General features: G+C 36.6%; 3 protein-coding genes and 1 long non-coding RNA gene across 5 annotated transcripts; 2 read left to right on the top strand and 2 right to left on the bottom strand.

The window, feature by feature from the left end:
- Nucleotides 1-1,154: 1,154 nt before the first annotated feature.
- Nucleotides 1,155-8,462, bottom strand: LOC116179186. Of its 2 annotated transcripts, XM_031498901.1 has the most exons (4): nucleotides 8,445-8,462; nucleotides 1,676-1,807; nucleotides 1,492-1,629; nucleotides 1,155-1,443 (listed from the first exon to the last, which is right to left on the bottom strand). In XM_031498901.1, the coding sequence occupies exons 2-4, from the start codon at nucleotides 1,725-1,727 to the stop codon at nucleotides 1,214-1,216; spliced, it is 420 nt and encodes a 139-aa protein (XP_031354761.1). In that variant the 5' UTR covers nucleotides 1,728-1,807; nucleotides 8,445-8,462; the 3' UTR covers nucleotides 1,155-1,213. The 2 variants fall into 2 exon arrangements, with proteins under 2 accessions (XP_031354761.1, XP_031354762.1); XM_031498902.1 differs by lacking the exon at nucleotides 8,445-8,462 and having other exon boundaries at nucleotides 1,676-1,825.
- A 7,116-nt stretch (nucleotides 8,463-15,578) lies between these two features.
- On the top strand, nucleotides 15,579-16,471 carry LOC116179592. The gene is made up of 3 exons (XM_031499390.1): nucleotides 15,579-15,727; nucleotides 15,889-16,098; nucleotides 16,146-16,471. The coding sequence occupies exons 1-3, from the start codon at nucleotides 15,670-15,672 to the stop codon at nucleotides 16,352-16,354; spliced, it is 477 nt and encodes a 158-aa protein (XP_031355250.1). The 5' UTR covers nucleotides 15,579-15,669; the 3' UTR covers nucleotides 16,355-16,471.
- A 662-nt stretch (nucleotides 16,472-17,133) lies between these two features.
- LOC116179593 lies at nucleotides 17,134-18,026 on the top strand. Its single transcript, XR_004147003.1, has 3 exons — nucleotides 17,134-17,644; nucleotides 17,691-17,909; nucleotides 17,957-18,026. It is a non-coding gene; the product is annotated as an uncharacterized LOC116179593 (long non-coding RNA).
- Nucleotides 18,027-21,649: 3,623 nt separating this feature from the next.
- Nucleotides 21,650-22,336, bottom strand: LOC116179113. The gene is made up of 3 exons (XM_031498828.1): nucleotides 22,165-22,336; nucleotides 21,969-22,118; nucleotides 21,650-21,920 (listed from the first exon to the last, which is right to left on the bottom strand). Exons 1-3 carry the CDS (start codon nucleotides 22,217-22,219, stop codon nucleotides 21,727-21,729), a joined length of 399 nt encoding a protein of 132 aa, XP_031354688.1. The 5' UTR covers nucleotides 22,220-22,336; the 3' UTR covers nucleotides 21,650-21,726.
- Nucleotides 22,337-24,193: the final 1,857 nt, after the last annotated feature.

The raw sequence follows: 24,193 nt of genomic DNA, 5'->3' as shown, positions 1-24,193 counted from the left end.
TTTAAGATAATAGAAATTACATATTTTAATTGATGCGAATGGGTTCATAAGGGTCAAACTACGTCTGTATTTAACTGATCCTAACGAAGAATTTACTTGTGCCATTGTATTATCTTCGAAACATGAAAGGAGGATGGACCACGTATAAAAATCTTCTCTAATTTGAACTAAAAAGTTGGGCAAATAGAATGTCCAACAAATTAAACGGAAAGATAAATGGGAAATAAACGGAAAAGGGTTTTTTGTGAAAAATAAAATCAAGCTCTTATAGGGACAAAGAGGAGCACAAATAAGTGGGGAAAATAGAAGGGGGACGACAGTAGGTGGCATCTAACGTAGGAATTTTACAACAGGTATTACAGATTTCTTACAGCGAGGTGCGTAGGTTATGCTTAAATTAAGGTAATAGAGAAGTTGGCAACATATAATAGATAAGTATTAAAAGTAAACTCATACGTCTGGATTGTGTGGTATTCCTGAATCACCATCTTGAATCATATCTTTTAGTAACAGGCTTTCGAAATCCTTTTAATTCTTGAATGTATAAAAAAAATCATTACTTTTGCTGGTACAAAATGGAATTTTATTATTCTGGCCCCCCCGTACGCTTTCTAAAAAAAATTTCAATTTAAAGCGCTACAAGACACCACACCTAACACTATCATCTAGGAAATTTGAGGAGAAGGTGAGTAGTAAGGTAATTAGCTGCAGTAGCTAGTCGAAAAGTATACGTAGCATTAGAAAAACGAGGCATCGATAGAGAGATGATTAGAACGAAAAGAAATATACGAAGAAACCAAACGTTGAATCACTAAATCAACGAAAAGGGTAGCCACAGGGTGCGGAGTACAGAAATAAGAGGATAGAATTTTACTACTAATAATAAAATACCCTTAAAACAAATATTGGAAGCAAATGTAGAGAGGAAAACCAAAACATCCATGGGACTACGTAGTAGGGCATCTGGTCAAGAAAAAGGAAACTACTGGGCGAGAAGTGCAAGAAATGAGAAGTAGTGCCCTTCCGTGCCTTGGTGGCGAATATCCTACCTCTGACTTGTGTACACGATTTTTTTGGGGTAGGTGTACCCTTTGCCTTTATTTTTACACATCGATTCCGAAACAAGGAGGAGTAATTAAAACGGAATTCTTCATTTTTCGTATATTTTACACGTTTGAACACACTCTAAAGTACAAAATTAGAATTAGTTCATCTATGAATAGAACAGAGCTAAATTTAAGAAAATAAGACTAATAACCAGCACACTCTTACTCTTTAGGTACATAGAACGATTGAAAAACGTGCAGAGATCCTGTAGGCACACTCTGCAGTCGATTAGTTGCTCGTTTTCTTTGGGGTTGCAGTGCGGAAGTCCAAAAAGTATTCCCGGCCGTCCCATTCTTTCGCAGCTGTACGTGTACGTTTGGTGGCCGGTTACCGAATCTGGAGAATGGCTTGTAAAACGAATAGAATACTCATTCGAACACTCACTGTACATAACCCTATAGAGGCAAAACCAGAAGAACGTCGTATCTTCAAGCCCGCAGTGGACCTCGCGGAAATGAGGATTTCCCTTCTGACAGATCGTCTCGTTCTGTGCATCGCAGACGTAGCATTTCAATGTTGCGGCTAATTATAAACACAAAAATTAAACGTTCTTTTAATATCAACCTACTTGTATCGAAAAGTGTTGAGAAAAGTATGAAGAACAACACCGAGACATTCATTGGATTTCACACATGGATTGCCGTGCTTATTTTTGCCACTAAACGTTTCAGGACAAAGTTGGCACGCTGTATTTGTAGTTCTATCGAGAATTGTTTAGTTACTTCAAATTCGCTAAACATGTTTTTGTTTAGTTCATCTTCTGCCAAGAATTAGTGTATGGCAGGACTTTTGAAAATGTGGATTCCAATTTTCTAATTTTCTTATTAAGTTCGTATTTTATATTATTGATATCAATGATCTCAAAATTTACCTTTGAATTCTTGTCGTAGCGGCGTTATGAATTCAGTAGGAGGCTCGCAGCCTATTCTGTTTTAGAAAACAACACAAACATACAAGTAAAAGGGGTAGTGAATAGCGCGGCAGATAAAATATTGCGAAATAGCAATTCAAACATCTGACACGGAAGCAACCGGGTATAAAAACAGCGCAATTAATACTCAATAATTCGAATAACTTTACACTGGAAAAAGCAAAATTTTATCTCAAATAGGGATTTCTTGTACAAAAAATGCCTTAGGATGCAAAAAAAATGCTGCGTAATAAACTAACATGCCTCGTATAATATAAATCCTTAAAAACGATTCAATGGAGCCACCACAAACATCAGAAGAAAGAGAAACATGGTGAAGCAGACATTCTAACAACTTTTTTGGTAGACGCGAAGTAAGAAAAGTAATCGCGTACCAAAGGAACATATTTGCATATAATCAATGCGAAAGCAGAAACTTGACAGAGAGGAAGAAGTACTCATGGGCAAGAGGAACTTTAATCGCTTAGCAATTATAAAGCGTCTGTGGGTCTGAACTGTAGTAGGGCCTAGTTAAACAAGTAGCAATTTCTCAAGCGGGAACGGAAGCAAAATTATCTATCGGTATCTAATGGGAAAACAACATTCAGGAAAGTAAATGGTCCCCTTGAACATTAGGAAATTTTACCATGAAATTAAACGGTGCAGTTAAATTTGCAAAAATTTAACGGTCAGCGCTGAAACTACCAAAACATCCCTTCTAAATCGCGCTTGTACCTTTTTTAAAATTCCCCAAGTGCGGAAAGGGAAGGCTGGAAAATCCGCATCGCCCAACTGACTAGTATCAAAGCGCTCTAAAATAAGAATTACATAGCATACTTAAACTTCTTGATAAATGGGCGATTGCCACTAAATGCCGTTTTAAGCAAAACCGCCCACTAGAGTGGATCCCGAAGAACGAAATTACGCCAAGAGCGAGATATTTTCAGTAAGTTAGCCTCGTGCTGCGGACGGATTTTCGCACCATTTAAAAAAAAAAACAAAATTATCGAAAAACTTCCACGGAACCCCGCCTAGTGTGGAGTCTGTAGTCGGTGCGTGCAGATAGACCATATCAGCTTGTAGGACTGGAGCCAAAATCGTTCTGCATCGAAAAAACGATCGAAGCACATCGGTAACTGCTAGTGCTCTAGGCCCTAGCATTTTTATGCAGAATTTTGAGGCATATTATTTATACAGGGTGAAAAATCTTCACATTCTTCGAAGTTTTTGAATTCCTACGATCTTTCTTATTCCTCAAGTTGTATGAATTGTGTAAATATTAAAATACTTCTGATCCTTCTTAAAAGTATTCACATTCTCCAAAATGTTAAGGTTCTTCAAACTCTTCCGCTCTTTCGCATTCTTTTAGTTCTTTCCTTGTAGTCTTCATACAATTTGGTTTCTTCAAATTCATAGAAAAGATTCTTAGAAAACTCCTAAGAAAAGAAATTCTTGAGATTCTAAAGATGTCCTAACAGAAGACCCTAAGAAAGTAGTTAGAAGGTTCCAAGAATATCTTGGAGTAACCGTAAGAAGATTCAATGAAGACCGTGTGAAGCCTCTAAGGATTTTACTCCTACTATCAGCTCTCAAAGTATCTAAGGTTCCGACAATGCTACAAGTAGGGAATGCAATCCCGCAGCAAAATCTCAATCCCGGTATTTGCGGGATCGTTAGATGTTAATCCCGCGGGATCCCGGTATTTGCGGGATCCCGCAAAATTTTAAATAAATTGGCAAATAAGCAATTTTGTGCGGTTAACTTCTGTATTAAAATAAATCGCTAATTATCACAATATTCAACAAAAAAGTACCCACCTTCAGCCTAACTTAGAATTCAAAAAATCACCTGTAAAGCACAAAAAGGTGAACTTCTAAAGTACCTCAAAAATCATAGTACATTTTTAACGAAAAAAGTTTAACAATTATTTTAAAAATAATTTCTCCGTTATGCGTTTCATTAACAAAGCAAACAGCGTCGTCCCGTTGGTCGACAAGTTCCTCAGTCCCGCAAAAATGTTGCGGGATCCCGGTATTTCGGGATCCCGCGATCCCGGTATTGCATTCCCTATAATCCGGTTTGAAATTTCGACCAAAAATTCTGACAGTGCCAATCGATAGCGTTGGTCGAGACCTAGGGTCAATGGTCAGCGGTCAGGGGTCAGAGGTCAGGGGTCAGGGGTCAAGGGTCGGGGGTCAGGGGTGAGGAGTCAGGGGTCAGGGGTCGGAAGGCATACCTACGACGCATCTCGAGATATTACGGTTTGTCAGAATTTTTGGCTGAAACTTCAAACCGGAATTTCTTGAGAACCGTGCCTTCCGACCCCTCGTTGGAAAGGTCTCGACAGGCGCTATCGATTGGCGCTGTCAGAATTCCGACCAAAAAACCAATTTCTACAAAAAATTCAAGGGCTGTAACTTTTGATCTAGTAGCTCGATCTGGGAACTGTTTGAAATTATGGATTCTACAGGCCACATTCTATAAGAAAATATTTTTTTGCGGTCGATCTGAGACAATTTTTTTTTCGGGCCAAAAAAAAAGCAGTGTTTTACCTTCCTTTTTTACCAAAAATTGACTGCACCAAAATTTCTCGGGAAGGAACTTTTTCTTATTAATTTTGGTTCGTAGAATCCATAACAATTCGTACTTTTTCGATTAGACGTCTCAATCAAAAGTTATGGACTAGAAACCAATTTCGAAAGAAAATTCAAAGGGCTGTAACTTTTGATCTAGTAGCTCGATCTGGGAACTCTTTGAAATTATGGATTCTACGGGTCACATTCTATAAGAAAATATTTTTTCCCGGTCGATCTGAGACAATTTTTTTTTCGGGCCAAAAAAAAGGTAGTGTTTTACCTTCCTTTTTTACCAAAAATTGACTGCACCAAAATTTCTCGGGAAAAAACTTTCTCTTATTAATTTTGGTGCGTAGAATCCAAAACGATTCGTACTTTTTCGATTAGACGTCTCAATCAAAGGTTATGGACTACATAGAAACCAATTTCGACAAAAAATTCAAAGGGCTGTAACTTTTGATCTAGTAGCTCGATCTTGGAACTGTTTGAAATTATCGATTCTACAGGTCACATTCTATAAGAAAATATTTTTTTTCGGTCGATCTGAGACAATTTTTTTTTCGAGCCAAAAAAAAGTCAGTGTTTTTACTTTCCTTTTTTACCAAAAATTGACTGTACCAAAATTTCTCGGGAAAAAACTTTTTCTTATTAATTTTGGTGCGTAGAATCCAAAACGATTCGTACTTTTTCGATTAGACGTCTCAATCAAAAGTTATGGACTAGAAACCAATTTCGACAAAAAATTCAAAGGGCTGTAACTTTTGATCTAGTAGCTCGATCTTAGAACTGTTTGAAATTATGGAGAATTCTACGTCGATAGCGCCGGTCGAGACCTTTCCAACGAGGGGTCGGAAGGCATACCTGCGACGCACCGTTCTCGAGATATTCCGGTAATACAAGGTGATTGTAAAAAGGTTCTGCAAGGATTCTAAGTCTCTTTAAAGATTCCAACATGACTCCAAGAATATTGAAAATAGTTTCAATGCAGACGACATTGGAATGGGTTTTGTACCCTATACATTTTAACACATAAGGTGAATACAGTGTTATAAAATTTAAAAGTTTCTTATTTGCGGTGCAAAGAGCAACACAGCGTTCTAGAGTTTTTTTCTCATAGAGCAAAAATAAACAAACAAGTTCACTTACACCGTAATGCACTTAAATCCCTACCAAAATAAGTACACATCGAGTTGCACTAAAGATGTAATATGAAAGAGTTTCCCAATCTCATAAAAAAATTCGTGGAAAACACCAATTTCCTTGCAACGATTTCCGAAAGATTTAAATTTGAACATCAATTTCACGCAAATAATAATCGCTTACAATAGAAAGTGCTTTTAAAATAGTAAAATAATAAACATGAAAAACTTTAAGTATGTGGTAGGTGTAATGTTTGCATTAAAGACGTTGCCATTAGGCCGTCCTAATTTCAACATCCCCTAAATGTTAACTACCGCCAAGCAGGAAATATGGGCGCACCTTGGAATTATCGAACTAGCGATTGTGGGGCGTGTATTATACAAGCATTGAATGGAAATATAATTTGTTTATTCAATGGTATAAATACACCATGCAAACCCCAAAAGAACAAAGGGAATTTTTTGCTGTAATGTATGATCTTTGTTACATATTTAATGTATGTTAATATTCTTGAAAGAGGCTACTCAATCAATTCAGTGCGTCATAATCTCGCATCCGCAATAAGACAATACCATTATGGCAGCAAACTGAAACTCATCAAGAGGGGTGCATGGTAAAAGGTCCAAAACATCTCCTTTCCACCTCATTTCCAATTCTCTTTAAATAAAATCTTCTGAAGGACCCCTAATTTTATGCAACCAGAATAACTCATGCGCACGCATTCTGCAGTGCTATTCTAGATTTGGCAGTTGCATTGCATTAGTGCCTTCCAAATGCTTAATACAAATACTAAGCTCTTTTCACTGTTTCAGCAAAAGATTAAGGCACTTTAATAAAAGAATTTATATCGTTTTGTCAATAGCATTGCTTTTTAGATAGGTTAGTTTGTAGGTAGGAACTTATAAAAGCGACAGTAAAGAATAGTACGCTTTTAGGTTGATAATATCCACTTTTTCTTCAGTTCAATACATCGCACATGAACAAAAATAATAATACGGAAGCCAAAGAAACAGTACTCAACTTAATTAATATGACAGTGATCTTCATTTGATTTAAGATGTTATTTTGGTTGCATAAAATTAGGCGTTCTTCAGCCGAGATTTCGTTTTTTAAAAGTAGCATAGAGAAAAACAATACGCACAAATCCCTATATCTACTTCTTAACGAAATTGGCGCAGTAGATTTATATCCCCCAGTATCCGTTACTTGCGACGATCTCTCTTAAAACCTCCCGATCGAAATTCGGCGATCATAAAGTTGAAGGGAGAACTGGCACGCTATTGAGAAGAAATTTAAGTGAAGAGGTAGTTCCCTTCCCCTCTCTCTATTTTTCTATAACCTGGAACCAGAGCAAATGCCACGACGGAGTACTCTGTCTAGGTCTGCATTTCCATTATTTGCTCTAAACGGAACCAACGCAAAAGCCAAGCAAAGCGTCATACCGTCAACGGACGGCATATCGGTTTCAACATAAACAAGTTATTACTCCTATTTATCTTCCTAACATCCACATCCGCGCATCAACAGAAACCTTCCACCCGAGGCTCCATTGCCCCCTTTTAATTACCTGGTTTTATTCAAAACAGTCCTGTCGGCTCATACGCAAGGATTTAAAACAAACTAATTGGGGCGTGATCACCAAGCACACCTCTAACCAACTACCCACCCCCATCCTGGACGTCCCTTCAGACATTGACAACGAAGCCAGTTAACTTCTACGCCACCGCCAACATCAGTACCACCAACAAAACCACCCTGATCAACGGCAGCCATCTAACATATCCCTCTAACCAGTTAAAACAGGCGTACAATTCGTCAACTCCTTCAGACTGGCGGCACCGACCAGAAGAAAGAAAACCCTCTTGACCAATGCAACATGGTCGCTCTGGCCTACGCTTTAGCGTACTCATCGTATGCGTAAATTCACCCCTGGATGCTGGGAAACACTGAAAAAAATGTAAGAAACTATACTCGCTCTTGCATCCCTCTTTTATGTAATCTTGATTATAGCGTCAGATCCCAGTGTATTTAATGCTTCTCCGGTTACAACGCGTTAAACCTACCCTAAAAGTTTAATTGATTGATGATCTTGTAACTTTATTGCGCCTAAATATAGACAACACACAAGCTACATAATATTCCCAAAGCAAGACTTCCATCAATCGTTGGGGTGGGGTCACTGTCACCTCTTCACCGAAAACGTTTACATCTTGCTACCGGATGCAATTTGTGTTTATTATCATTTCAATACAGAACTGTCGTAATTAAATTTCTCCAACCTAATTTGTACAATGAATGAAAAAGACGTCGCATCAATGAATCAACAAAAGACAACATGGATCATTAGTGCTTGAAGAGGGAGGACTGATTAATCAAGAGGTTAAACGCTTAATTGGTAATTCGAGGGCGTAAGGTCAACAGAGGACCATCTTACTTTCCTTACGTACGTCGATTTTCCGCACAAATACGTTTACAACAAATTTAAATAATTAACTGTGTTTATGTGCAGCAGTTTCAATGCCACAAGTGAGTCAGTCATCTATTTACTCATGGCGTTATCCACGCCGGTGTAGAAAAATCATGGTGAAGACTACTGATGAGTGACGTAATATGCTAATAAACAACTCGCCTCAATTCGTTACAATTTTCTCTCGATCTACGTAATACAATTTTATTATAAGTTCCCTTGAAAATAAATAATAAACAATTACCTTTATTAAATGACATTGACGTGGTTACTTAATGTAAAAAACTCACGCAAATAAAGTTTTTTTCCAGTGAAAAACACACAAAATCGCTCAGGAGGGAAACGGATAAAAATAGTGAAAACATGACCCTATTTTAAAACTTTTCAGTGGCACGTGTTGGAAGACTAACACTAAAAATAATTTAATTGTCATCTGCGTTGATACTTCTGGTGATGACATCTTCTCCGCAGGTATTTCATTTTTGGACCAACAAATTTCATCCGCTTTGGTCCGCATCACAATAACCTACTCAATTAAGTAAAATCTGTGGGAAACAAAATAAAATTACCCAATACGAAATAATCATGGAAAAATGTATGTGGAAATCTCTATTGTCTCTCAAGGCTGTATGTTTTGAAAATGATACAGAATGAGATGTTCGCTGTGTATTTTTGAGTTGACTACAACAATATTTTTTATTCGTTTTGAAATAGCGTTAGGATTAGGAACCTTAGATTTCATAACTTTGTTTGTGTAAATTGAGTGAAAGAGGTAACCGAAAATTAAAAAAAATAAGCCCAACTTCGAACCGGAATTTTTTGCTTGAACAACTCTGAAACACTTGGAACCTTCTGCCTTTTGGAGAAATCGCCCAAAAAACGTTTATACCTTTTTGAACCATGGATTCTGAAAGAAGAAGAATTATTCCTTGTGGTGACTTAAAAGTGCCATTTTTTACTAAAAGGAAACTAGCAGCGGAAAATTTTTGATTTGAGCACAAAGGTCGATGAATGTCATCCCCCCCTGTACCCACAGCTTCTGAAATTTTATCTGACCTATCATTGGAAAGACCTTTCTTACTCTCCTACAAAGAAAAAGTTCTTGGCAACTAAACGAATAAATTAAAACAACTCAGGGTAAGAAAGGCTCTCTAATAATGTATATGCCATACTCATAGGAGAAAGTGAAACCGTTTTATCGTAAGGGATTAAAGCAAATGACCACGACCGGGGTGCCCAAACAACCAAAAAAAAACTCGCATTTTCGTCATGTGCTCGACTTTAAACAAAACCCAACTAAACTTTTCGGCCCCAAGAGATCGTCTGATGTAGTTACTATCACGTTCGCTATGAAGCGGTACATCTGTGGAAATGTCTTTATTTGGACCAATTTACAAATTTCAAAATAACTGTATACACTGTGTCCAAGATAAAGACGCGATCTCGGAAACTAGAGAAGATACGAAGATGATCAAATTAGGGAAAAGTTTCGCAATTAAAGAGTAATTATTATACTGTAGGGAAAACGATAAAGTTCCGATTACTTTCGAAGATTATGTCAGAAAAACCGAAATTTACCCATCTTGTTTTTATTTTTTCCCGGTGTTATTTGAACAGACACAGAATCAGAGGTTTTAAATACAGGAGAAATCATCGTCAACTTTATTTTTTTATATGGCCCGTAAAAAAAGTGTATATTACGAAAGCGTAGAACGGATAAGGTAGTTCAAATTATGTAATCCCGAGATATAAGTCGGGATTATACTTAATCCCGAGATATAAGTCGGGATCATACGTAATCTCGAGATATAAGTCGGGATTATACTTAATCTCAAGAAATAAGTCGGGATTATTCTTAATCCCGAGATATAAGTCGGGATTATACTTAATCTCGAGAAATAAGTTGGGATTATACGTAATCTCGAGATATAAGTCGGGATTATACGTAATCTTGAGATGTAAGTGAGGATTATACTTAATCCCGAGATATAAGTCGGGATTATAATTAATCTTGAGAAATAAGTCGGGATATAAGTCGGGATTATACGTAATCTCGAGATGTAAGTGAGGATTATACTTAATTCCGAGATATAATTCGGGATTAAGTATAATCCTCACTTACATCTCGAGATTACGTATAATCCCGACTTATATCTCGGGATTAAGTATAATCCCGACTTATATCTCGACTTATATCTCGGAAATAAAGTGAGTAGGGGAAAAACTAAGAAACCAAGCAAATTTCACCGATTTTGGGTTGGTACAGAGAAAGCACAAGGGGTGAAAGGTTGGAAACGTGGATTCTTAACCACCAGATAACTCTATGACATGCAAGAAAAATTTGAACTATATACTTCTCATTTTGCATGTTTAAAAGATCTATTCTCTGGACTTCCTTAAAGGTCTGAGCACGAATAACCCGATCGTGTCAGGTTCGTGATCGGACCGGTGTGCGGCCGTTTTCCTCCAATCTGCCGGTAAAGGATATGAAAGGAGAAATGTGGCGGTTCACACATCACAAAGTGCCGACCGTGGGCCGGCCATGTGCTGACCGTGTGCTGTCGCGGGATCTGTTGTGTTTACTGTTCCACGGTGACGGTCCAGTGTGCTTGCATTTGTCTGTTTGAGGTTAGGTGCAATTTTTCGTGGAAACAATGGGCGCTGAAAAATTATTGGAGAATGTTCGGAAATATTTAGTGCTCTCTGATCAAAGTTATAATTTTGCCAAAAGTTCTTTCGGTGTAATTGGCAGCCTTCAAAAAGAGCCTCGCTTTTCCATATGACTATGGGGTTTTACTAAGAGCCGTTGCAATTGAAATTGATTGTGGCATCCTGAAGTTCTCATAAAACTTCGTTTTATGGTTAATTAGATGAGGAAACAGAGTACGAAATTCTCCTTCCAGATACCTTCTTCTCTCTTAATCCTTCACCTTTTTTCTCTCCACTTTCTTCTCCGATTCCACCTCCTTCGCTTCTGTCTTTTCTACTTTACCTTAATTTTTGTACTTCTGAAATTTGTATTCTCAAATTAGAACTCCAAATTTGATCTTCCAATTGAATGTCTGACGTGCAGTTCTAATTATTGTAGTCTTCTTTTCCAACAGAAAACTTAATTATCTAATAGCAGTTTGAGTTTTTCGCAATCATTCTCATTACTTAAAAAATCCTCCATAGGCATCCCCAAAATGGGCTCTAACCCTCCACGTTCACTAGGAATTGCAACTAAGTTTGAAACATATTTTTAAAGAAATTCCTTCACAAGCATCCCTAAAAGTGATCTCTCTCTCTATACCACGTTACCTGTGACGTACAACTACAAGTGCGATAGTTATTAAGGATCCTCATATCCGTTATACTTTTGTATTGTTGTCCGTCCGTCCGTCCATGTGTGCTATTTTCAAGTAGCTGGTTCAACAGGAACAAAAGTTGATGTAGCGAGTTCGGACTTTCGTATTTCCTATGACTTTTAGATGTGTAACAATTCAATATAACTCTTCTCTGTGGGCTAGGTCAAAAGTTTTAGAGCAAAATGTACCCAACATTGTTCTTTACACATGAATTTGGAGTAGTAAAGGCTTTCAAACGCATTATCTTGATACTGAAAGGGTACATTTATTTATTTTATATTTATTTATTTATTTATTTACTTATTTATTTATTACTTACAGTACATCACATGCGCATATGATAACCGCGTATGTGTGATTCAAAGATCTTAAATTATTTTTCTGCGGTCACATGGATTTTGATGAAAATATATCAAAATCGTTTTTAATAATAATAATGTCTTTTATTCACAAATTAACGTACATAATAATTTCGTGCACCAAGATCGTTGGGAAAAAGACTAAGTGCATTATCTCAATGCCGAAGACAAATTTAATGCATTTTTGACGATTACGTTTCTTTGCATGCAGATTATGTTTTAAAGTGTAGCATAAAAGGAGTTTGCTAATAAAACCTCGATCCATCGCACACAAACGCGCTTAAGTAGTTCGACGAATCGAGTACTTCGGCCTATACTTTCCAACTTGTCTTAAAGGATAAAACCAATATTTACTAAAGTACCAACGTAGGTATATTTCTAGTTTCTCTAACCCAGCCAACACACTTACGTTTAATAAACGGTTTTCAAACATTTTGAAAGGATAAATTCGGTATTGGTAGTATGGTATACGTTTTTTTATAGACCAACATACCCTACGTTTAAAATACGGTTTTTGTTCGTATACATAAACCATAGGGTACACGTTCTACGTTGACAATATGTATATAATAAACGGTCTTTTAGCAATAATTTGATAAACGTATATAACACCATTTTATTTACTTCCTCCAAAATACCAATAAACATTACAATAGTCATATTCTACTTACCAAAATTACGTATTACTTATTTCTGTCATAATCTCACGAAACTGGTAAAATGTTGAAAATAAGTGATAAATAATATGCTAACCTGACAAACGTATATAATATGATTTTAATTTACCTCATATGTATATACTCGTATACGTATATACCTCATACTCATATGTATAGGAATATATAATAGATTATGTACAAATGATCCATAAGCAACCCTCTAATTGCGCTATAAGGATAAAGCTCCTTTTCGTTTTAAAATTACGAATTATATTAGAAAATTCATACTTATATATATAGTATTCCTCGATTGCGGGGGTTGTAATTTTTGTAGTACACCAAATATTTGTATTTCGTTAATCGATTATGTATAAATGATCCATAAGCATCCCTCTAAGTGGGCTCTAAGGAGAAAAAGTTCCTTTTCATTTTAAAATTACGATTTTTTTTAGAAAACTGAGACTCATATGTATAGGAATCCTCGATTGATGGGGTTGTCATTTTTGTAGTTCACCAAATATTTCAATTTCATTAATCGACTATGTATAAACGATCCATAAGCAACCCTCTAATTGCGCTATAAGGATAAAGCTCCTTTTCGTTTTAAAATTACGAATTATATTAGAAAATTCATACTTATATATATAGTATTCCTCGATTGCGGGGGTTGTAATTTTTGTAGTACACCAAATATTTGTATTTCGTTAATCGATTATGTATAAATGATCCATAAGCATCCCTCTAAGTGGGCTCTAAGGAGAAAAAGTTCCTTTTCATTTTAAAATTACGATTTTTTTTAGAAAACTGAGACTCATATGTATAGGAATCCTCGATTGATGGGGTTGTCATTTTTGTAGTTCACCAAATATTTCAATTTCATTAATCGACTATGTATAAACGATCCATAAGCAACCCTCTAATTGCGCTATAAGGATAAAGCTCCTTTTCGTTTTAAAATTACGAATTATATTAGAAAATTCATACTTATATATATATATATAGTAAGCCTCGATTGCGGGGGTTGTAATTTTTGTAGAACACCAAATATTTATATAATTATATAAATATATAAATAAATATTTATTATAATTATATTAAAAAATTTATTTATACGGGTGGCACGTCTTTGACTAGGTTTTCGGGTATGCCCTTTCCGATTTTGATAAATTTTTTTCAAATTTCGTACCACGAAAGGGCGATTTGGGTGTGTGAAAAAAATTCTGATTTCGACGAAATTTGGTATCTGGGGGTTTTTGAACATGAAAATCAAGTTGATCCAATTAGTTTTTGAATTTGGAAAAAAAAAATAAAAGAAATTATGTTTTCTGATATTCATTTTCATTTGGGGGGTAAAGTAGCACTATTCTCGACAGGAACCTGCGTCGTCCTCTTAAAGTTGGCTACAGCTACTTTCAATAGATCGTATAGCTGAAACTTTTTTTGATCCTGCAGGACGCTCCTGCGGCGCCGAAACGGCCTCTCTTATGTATACGAAGATGACAAGAATTGGAAACGACGCACGCTTCTTGAACGTGAAAACACCTACAATTTCAAACTAACTATAATATAATACTTTCAACAAATCCAAGTTTAAACTTGTAGGTATTTTTTTGATGCGTGCAGATGCTATAATATAATACTTTCAACAAATCCAAGTTTAAACTTGTAGGTATTTTTTTGATGCTGCAGATGGACGCTTCTTCGACGACAGCAGGCGCCTCTTATTGTAGGCAAAGACGGAAAGAATTGGAAACGAAGCTTCTTGGACGTTACAGAGCCTGCAAACTTTACAGCGCCTCCGTATGGATGCAGAGGACCGTTAGCGGCGCCAATTACCGATGTGAAGACAGGAAGAATACCTAGGTTTACAAACTGGTAAAGAAGAAAATGGACCCTAAATGTCTATGATAGACTTTTTGGTTTGATTAAAAATATACATCTACCAAGCACATATATTGCATTATTATTATATACCCATGTTTATTAGCAGTACAATTATCAACGAATTTAATACTGATAATGCGTAAGGATACATATTCCGAAATTTAAACGTATTCAGTAAACGCATATAAATCGTACTTATATATAAATGGGAATAATAAACGCATAATACCCTCGATAATACCTATTCTAAAAAAAATATAGCATTTATGCATACTATTATACTACTATACGATTACGTTTTTTAGACGTAGGGTTTCAACGCGTTATATGCGGAACTGTGTTTGCTTAGGAAGGTTAATTCCCTGTATGCTAATTATGAGTATGCGAAATTGATCAGCCATCGAAGTGTTCAGGACGCGATTCTGGTGCGAACTATCCGGGTGCTAATTACCTGGAAGCAAAATGGCCAGGTTACAAATTTTGCGGATGCGAATTGTCCTTGGAATTCTCGGCATACGAGGCCTATAAGTGAATGTGAACATCTCCAAATTTAGAATCCAAATCCAGAAATATGATGAATGCTATTTTGGATAATTTTTCATTCGTGCATCAGGAAATTTGGTTATCAAACCTTCGATTCGTTTTCTCACCTACACCACATACAGAACGCAAGAAGTTAAAACTACCCCACAACTTTCTTGGTAAAAACAAATCGAATGGAATATAAAGAACGTGATTTAGTTTAATTCAGGTGGACTGATTTTGGAAATGGTTGCGATGGACATGAAATTTGAAATCTGGAGAGCTGTAGGAAGGAGTTAATTTCGCACTGTCTCGCGCTAATACTTAAACAACTTTCTTCACTTTCGCTTAAATCGCATTCAATTTCTTCTCAGTTTTTGCCTATTTTCCAACCTCGCTCCCAATACGTGATTTTCTTTATAATACAATTTGGGGTCAATTACGTTCAATACAAATTTGGTACACCGCAACTACTGCAAATTTCAGGTTTTATACGATAGCCCAAAAAAACGTTTGTTTACCGCATATACCTACACATTAAAATTATCGCACAATTAAATAGGTAACGTATGCAGCGGCGGAGGGGGCGGCTAAAGTAACTTAACGACCAAGTTAACTTTTCGTCCGTCAGTTGTGGGCTCGCCACGTTAAGTTTAGCACGAGAACCGGATTTTGTATTTTTTTTAAAAGTCCCCAAGATGAATTCGTTGGCGTTTTGTTTCGTAACTGCACTTTTGCTGGTGTTTATCAAAACTAGTGAGTAGTGACGATATTGCACAACCTGTGGATTACTCAGTATTATAGTTGGCTTGGTTACAAAATTTGTAAACATTTCAAGGTTTACCGTTACCTAAGCGTTGCAAATTTGGCTGAATTTATTTATTTATAAATGTGACTAAGCTGTTTATCGATTTCAGGTTATTCGTTGCAATGTTGGGAATGTACCTCCGATAGTTATGGACGTTGCGCGGATCATTTTAATACGACACTATTCCCGAGGCAGGCGTTTGTTTACAATGCGGTAACAGGTAATCCGCGTGTTGTGAATTGTGATGGGGGATCCTCCCAGTATGGACAATACAGCTACCAAAGGCACGTCTGCATGAAGAGGGTCGAAACTGATCGAAGTAAGTTTGGCCGATCCTTACGCGTCAAACTAACTTTGAGTTTAAAGGACTCGGCAGGACGACGTACTCCAGGCACTGCCACACTTTGGTCGGCAACGAAAGGGTAGGCACGTGCCCCACGCACATAACCAACCCCGATATCGTCGTCGACTTTTGCGAATATTGCGATACGCACGAGTGTAATGGTGGCCTAAGCGTGACGAGTACGATGTGGAGCTTAATTCCGGCCGCGATGGCCCTAGTTTTGTTGAAGTAGATGCGAGAGACGTACAAAATGCTTTTCCATTTTCATTGACCTACATTCCACACTTTCACATACGAGTAGACTTAGGTCTTTTATATTTGACTTGTACATATAGCAATTAATCCCTTTTATAATTCATCAAAAACCTACCAGCATCCTTAATTTAATCTTTCCCAGCGCACCCTGTACAATAGGCCCCCCTTAATTTAATAATTCCTTTTTTATTAGAATAGAAGATTAATTCTACTTTATATTTATAGAAGAGAGTTTATTTATGTAAATTTCAAACGAAATAAAGTTGATTTTTCGTTGTTTATTAATAGAAAGTTAACATCAACGGAACCACACCTTAATGTGACTGTATAATTAGTCTATTGCGACTCATACTCTAATATGCGAGTAGTCAGGTTTTTTAATTACTTACTGTCCCATCTAATTTTCTCACGTAATTAGGTTGTATAACGTCAATCAATGTGACCAGGACGAATAGTAAAATAGCTTTTTAACCTTGCATTTTTTACGCGCATCAAAATTGTCACCTCAATGAAAAATGATGATTAATTCGTGGGGTAGGTTGCGGAAAAGTAATTACTGAAATTCCATCTCTCTTCGTTGGTTGCGAAAATTGTTGCTAGTCTAGCGGGCCCTTAGAATCCAACCAATTGCAAATCGTACCGCGTACGTATTTCGAATGTGGGAACTAGCCACAGTTGTTTGCGATCAATATGATGAATTTACGTTGAATAAGTTGTAAATCAGCATATGCATGACGATTGGTAATACAGATCAATATTTCATTAGCAAAGTTTAAAATCTCACGAGTAATGTAACTCAAAAGAGACTAGAGCCTGCACATCTACACTGAAGGGTTTTAGTGAAAAGCGAGGTGAAAAGTCTTTAGCTAATTGCTGAGATCTCATCCGGACAATCAGCCAGCCTGCCAGCCAGTCAGGCATATCGAATATAATAGCATATATTTTTTTAGAAAATGTGCTAAAAATTAAATTAGACTGACTCGATCAGTTGATAAACCAAACCGGGTTCAATTATAAATCAAACTTTCTTTTACAGAAATTGTAGGCCATTGGGTTGTAATGTCACGTACTCTAGGTCATCAAGGTCTAGGTAGACACATGCCCATCTCCAAATTATTTGAAAATAAGCATGGGGCCGGGGGACACCGGGAACTTTCCCGCTGGGCCGGTATTAGGATCCATGAGCGCTTTGCGGCTGGCAGCATCACTCAAATGAAAACACAAAACAGAGATAGAGCCAGCATACACCGTTAATTAATATTCTAAGGTGACGGTGTACTACCACACACCCACAAAGCAGTATTCAATTTTAGGGGCACCTCATAGCTTCAGCTTCTATTGTCGACACGACAAAGAGAGACTGCGATTCGAGGTCTTAAGAAACTTTTGGGTACCCAAAGTCGACTATCCCTCGAAGGCGGGGGTTTACACATCAATCACCACGTTAGTACAAAACGCTTCGAGATGGCGCCCAGATGTCTCCAAACGCATCATGTAGCCTTTTTCCTAAAGTTGTTAATTATACGACACCGGTAGGTACATGTACACTCCTTGTCTTGCTCCAAGCGTTTTTCTACAGACCCACATTTGCTGCCAACCAGCTAGCCAGCCACATAAATTTGCAAAGATGCGCTAAAAATGAAATAACTAGTAAGGATATTTAGATGGTAAATTGGAAGATAATTGATAATTGCTATACTCTTGAAATCAAGGTATTGAATCGATTAAAAGAAGAATCGGCGATAAAGAGCGAAGACAGATGTGACGCAACCTTTCCGGGAAATACGACGTGTTTGTTCGAGAACATTCTAGAATACTCGGGAACCTTCGAGAAAAAGTGGCGTTCTAGGCGGCGTTTGTACTATATAAGCAAATCGAATTGCATTTCGGTCAGTTCCAATTTCAACTTCGAAGTAATGGATAGTTCGCGCTTATAATTACTGTTATAAATTAATGCATTTTAAGACTTATAAATTAATAAATTGATTAAATAATTAATGGTGAATAAATAAATTACGTTATTTAAATTTACGTTCGAATGTTCGGCACTAGCTAATGCCTACTAGTGAGGTGTTAACTTATAATCAGAAGGGATAATAAATATATAATAAATAGATTAATGAATAAATAAATGGGAATCTCGTATAAAATTAAAAGTAGCTTAAATGGGCAAACAATTGCAGAATTTTTTGTAGACTAAGTTTTCCTTTCCGAGTTTTTTCTAACTGTACAGGATGACTCAAAGATTGCGCGAAGTAACTTTTAATGGTTTGATTATAAGATTTTTTGATATAGTGCTTTTGTATTATGATATGGTTGAATATTCTCCACACTATTATAATATTTGGAATTATACAGGGTGCGCTCACAAAGTATGGCGCCAAAATGGTACATTTTTTAAATGGAACCCCCTGTATTTGAATGCATTTCTTAATTGTACGACTTTTTTTATTATAATGAAAATAAATTGTCTTTTATTGGACAGTGCATAGAAAATATATAAAACAAAATAGAAGTAAAAACAAAACATAATGTTGAACCATCCAATGGGGCGCAGTTCAGATGGAGTACATGACCACACATCTGCTCTTCCACTTAACCCCTATATGGTTAATATCCGAAAAACCAGTAGTTTTAAAGATAATTCGATTTGTAAGAAAAATTTGGCATTTGCAAGCGTCAGTATAATGGTCAAAATATTACGTAAATTTTGATTTCAGGTTCCAGACATTTTCCAGCTTACAGGGTGTTTTTTGGTAGGTCTAAAGTTATAAAGATTCATATTAAAAAATCTCATTTTTTTTAAATGGAACACCCTGTATATTTTTAAACTTTTGGATATAATGTCTTATACCTATCTCTGATAGTTTTCGAAATATCTTGGTTTTCTTAATAACGAGATGGCCATGCAAAGAAGGCAATTTATATCTGTCTCGTCCAAAACAAAAATAATATTGATCCTCGTCTTCTTACTTGGTACTCGGGTTACTCTAAATATAAATCGTTGCAGTGTGTTCTTTGAAAACAGGTATGGAACATCGTTTTAAAACTTTTTTGTGTTAATAAACCCGCACTTGGCGCTAGGCCCTTCTAAATTTCCTAACTAAAAATCGGCTGCCCATACTCTTAAACTAACGGGTTACCTAACCTTTTCAAAATTTCTCAAAAGACAATAAAAAAAAACAATTACAGAGAGCCCTACGCTCATTCGGAGGGTAACAAAGGATTAAGATTTCGTAAAAAAAACAGAACCAAATTTGATTAAATCCATTTTCGAAGTAAACTGCAGTCCTGTTGTTTTCTTATGGGAAATAACACGTGCTTATCTTCAAATTAATTAAATTTCACCTTAGGCAACGCGATAACAAATGTTCTTAGCGCAATGCCCAGAACCTTCTAATACAACGCACAAATACGACCAGATGTTCCTTCTTTTTAACACGTAATTTCGCTTTTACAATAAATAAGCAAACCAAAATTAACAAATTAGAAGGCAATCAAACTAAACAAACTTTAAACATCCATAAATTCTTATACAACTCAACGTTGGAATTAAAAATTAAACAAAAAGAAACAATTAAAAACAGCAACAATTACACGAAAAAAAATTGATTTTTACATACAGGCTGATGCATCATTATTATACGTACAGAGCTCAAACAAAACGTCTGCATGACAATGTTTACAAAATAATATGAATTGTTTAATGTTTAATTATTTATATTTTATAAAGGAAATTAAGTTCCAGAATATGCAAGGAAGGAATGAATAAGATGCAACTTGATTGACACCTTCCATTGTTATTACACGTTAGTAAGCATATTGGGGTAAAAAAAACGGATGGGAAATACACGTTTTGAAGGACCAGAAAACCGAATCAATCAAAATCTCAATGATGTCGGTCTGTCTGTCTGTGCTCTCATTTCCGGCTAAACGGCTGAACCGATTGGAACCAAATTACCCTAGCAACACAGTTCCGTATAAAAAGCGTTTTTGTAGACTAAAACTCTACGTATATAATACGCATAAATGTGCGGCGGATGTTGCCGTATTCTTGTAGGAATATTATGCGTTTATTATTTTCCAATGATATACGACTTATCTGCGTATGTTAAAGTAGTGTTATATACGTTTATAAAAAACGGTTATTTATATACGTATTATCAACGTAGAAAGTGAACTCTATCGTTTATATATGAATAACATATATGAATAAGAACCGTCTTTTAACCGTAGGTATAAAATCGGCCTACACAAAAACGTATACCATACTACCAATACCGAATTTATCCTTTCAAAGCGCTTTAAAACCGTTTTTAAACGTAAAGTGTGTTTGCTGGGTAGGTACACATATTCTTAAATACGTCGATAGAATGGTAGGTACTTAAAAAGTCTCCGAAATTGAAACTGGTAATTACAATGCAACCTACAATCAAACCAAAATAACCAAAATGTACATTGCTCTTTAAATAAGAGGGCTAATTATATATGAATGCAAAAATCGCCGATGGAAAATTATAAAACAAATACCATCCGAAATCTAAAGAGATACACTTAGAGTAGATATGTAAAATGCAAATGGCGCACTTACAAGAAGTTTTTAGGTGAATCCGTCCTAATAATATTTCCGGATTCTCCAAATTAAGGATTCAATTACCAAGGATGGCGGCAATCAAAATTCCATGCGTTTTTACTAACGCCTCGGCTGTTTGTTCAAACGAAATGCACTTTGTTACAGCTCACCAACGAAAGAGAAACACCAAGGCCGACAACCGATAAGCACGGCTCGGCGCGGCAGAATGCACGCTAAAATGGCGTTGTACAAAGTCAAACAATAGATGGAGTCATCTCTTCCAAGGTTAGGTTACGACTTTCAATAAGTAATATTGGCTGCTTTGTAATGAAGGAAATAGACCGTTACATATTCTCACTCCGACAACGAGTGAATCAAAATTGTCCTGTTTTCTTTAGTCCGAAAGCTGAGTGATCTGGCAAAGCAACAGTACGCCTAAGTCTGGCTGGCGATCGCCCATCGCATAAGTCCTCGGTATAACTCTGGACGGGACTGTATGCCAGAAGACCTTCACATGGGTTTCCAAAGCTTTCCAACGTCCTTCCAGACTCCAGAGCATTCCGTCACCTTTACAATTAGGTACAGACCTCTACAAACGGCTTATACCTACAGCTTTAAGAACCTTGAAACTGGGAAATACAGGTGGTATGACAGGCTGTGATTTCCCAGGAAGGGTAATATTCAATAGAAATAAAAAACTAAGGGTTTGCAACTTTGTAGGAAATTCTTCATAGTTAAAAAATAAGGTACATCTATAATACTCCCGCAAATACACGCTAACGCCTAAGCAGTGGGAGTAAGCACATCATAAACCAGGGTGACCAACGTAATTGACTGGAAGCGTTACATCCATCCCTTCCTTCACAAGTAAAGCACTCTGCATTCGAACTCGAACACTCTGCCCTATAGGAGTCATATTTGGGGTCATCTGGCGGTGCGCAATTTCGAAAATAGATCCAAACGCCATCCACTAGAAGAATCCGTTGCAGTTACCTACTCTTACAAACTAATATTTTACCTTTCCTCTTCATTATTTGACACCGCGTGGATTTCCCTTCAAATGGTCTATCTAAGTTACAATCGTATATCGAAAGTGTGGCGTTATTGAAAACGCTGCCGCAATGTGGATCTATGTCGGATCTACAGTTCCAGCATTTGATTGAGTGCCCTGTAGTGAAAAATGCACTAGACTAGAAATAGTGAATTTTACCTACCGAAGTAAAACAAGGTCGACAAGATTAGTGTCGCTAAAACGTACTTTGAACACATTTCTATGTTACAACTCTACGTCAATTAGCAAGAACCGCAAGGCTAACACTGTATACATTTGGAGGTTGCCGATCATGACCGAAAGAAGACACGCGCACAGTCAAATGAAAAGAGGAAGGGTGAGATTTGGTTGGTTCTCTTCTCTTGAGTGCACTAATATAATTTCGGTACGTGGTATACAACGTTAAGTCTATGGAAGGGGTCCTAGGAGGCTAGGATGGAGCCCATAATTGTGATTTAGTTCATTGTGACACAATTTTAAAAATGTCTCACGAACATATTCGACCCAGTAGAAGAACAAAAAGAAAAATTACAATAATTTTTTTGTTGATTCTTTATTGTTATGTTTTATTACAAAGCAGCATCTGTATTATATTCTTTATTTAATAAAAGTCTCTTTCACTCTTGAAACTTATAATTTATTAGTACTTAATAACTTAACATTATTTTTATCATACCATGATTAATTCCATAGAAAGTTTTGTTACGTTATTTACGAAAAAGAGTGTTTGCGTTAGTTTATTTATGGTTTTTAACAGATATCAATTTATAATACATACACGCGTAGTTACTAATAGAGATGGAACAATCAACTCGAAGGGCGTGTAAGGCTAAAACCATTACCTTCCCTATAAAATTTAACAAGGAAAAAACTTGTCGTAAGTGTACAATTTTTAATAAATTTTGGGGCAGCAAAATACCAAACATTTAACTCTGTCCAGAAATAGAGCTAGACCCTCAATCAACGAGCAAGTAACCCTTTAAAATATAGCAAGGGCAGAGGTTGTCGCATATCTAGTAATAAGAGCGATTTCTAATAAATTTTAGTATGTAGAGTTCGAACAATTTATAGAGTCATCAAGGTCCAACCACCAGAAACAGAGATAGATCTATCAGGTCAAAGACTACATTATGTAACGCTAAAACCGTTATTTTCCCCCACCTTTGGATGGAACAAAATCTTTCGTGAGAGAACATTTTCTGGTTTTGCCCCACGTGAACTACTTGATATAAATCTATCGACCATCAGAAGACATCCATAAAGTGTAACTCCGCCACCTTTTTCATACAGTGCAGTTGCTCTTCTGGCTTACGCTTTTGTTTGTCAATAACCTTCATATATATTTTGCGGGTATAGGCATCCATTTTTGGTTTTCCTACACGAATCGTTGCCAAATTTTGGGTGGCGAAGGGTACCTCGGCGGGGATTAATTGATATTGTATCTCTATAACCGATACTGCAGATATTTAAAATTAGTAACTCCATCTTTGGTTTTCGCGATATTTTACAGTCAGCGATGCCCTTCCTGCCGCCAACCCTCACCGATTTATGATGGCTTCAGACAAGTACTGAGTTGGACAATGGGAAAAGCTAAGAGAGATAGGATTCGGAATGATGCAATTAGGGAGTTGGGCGAAATGACTGAATTTCAGAAGGTTTAGCGAAAACTATAAGGATTTGAGCATGTAATGAAAAGGGATGGAAGGAGCGTGAGGAGAGAAAACGTGCCAAGGAAGACCAAAGAGAAGGTGAAAGGACTATGTCTTGGAGGGTTTGAGAGAGAAGAAGTTGGATGCAGACAATGTGTGGGACATGAGTGGGTGGAAGAGGAGAAGGAGGAGGAGAGGAGTCAGGAACAGAACCCCTCAGAGAGAAAAGCTAAAGAAGAAGCAGATTCTGTCAATTCTAGGGCTATAACACGTGGCAGTATTACAGCTGTCCCGGAGAAAGTGCGGTAATATTCTAAAATTCCATTTGCGGAGTAGGTACTTAACAATTATAATAAATTTAGGGGAAGATAACAGCTCAAACGTAGTAAATGTATATATCTTAGGTATATGTATGTATTATAACAATATTTTAAAAAAAAATAACATAAGACAAATCATTCCTTTTAATAATTTACGCCGCCACTGGTAAGTAATCTGAAGCTATTAAAGTACACGATGATTGCCGACCGAGTGACGTCACCT

The sequence above is a fragment of the Photinus pyralis genome, unplaced genomic scaffold, assembly GCF_008802855.1.
Source record: "Photinus pyralis isolate 1611_PpyrPB1 unplaced genomic scaffold, Ppyr1.3 Ppyr1.4_LG8, whole genome shotgun sequence".
NCBI lineage: Eukaryota > Metazoa > Arthropoda > Insecta > Coleoptera > Lampyridae > Photinus > Photinus pyralis.
This window is presented reverse-complemented; position numbering and strand designations above follow the sequence as displayed.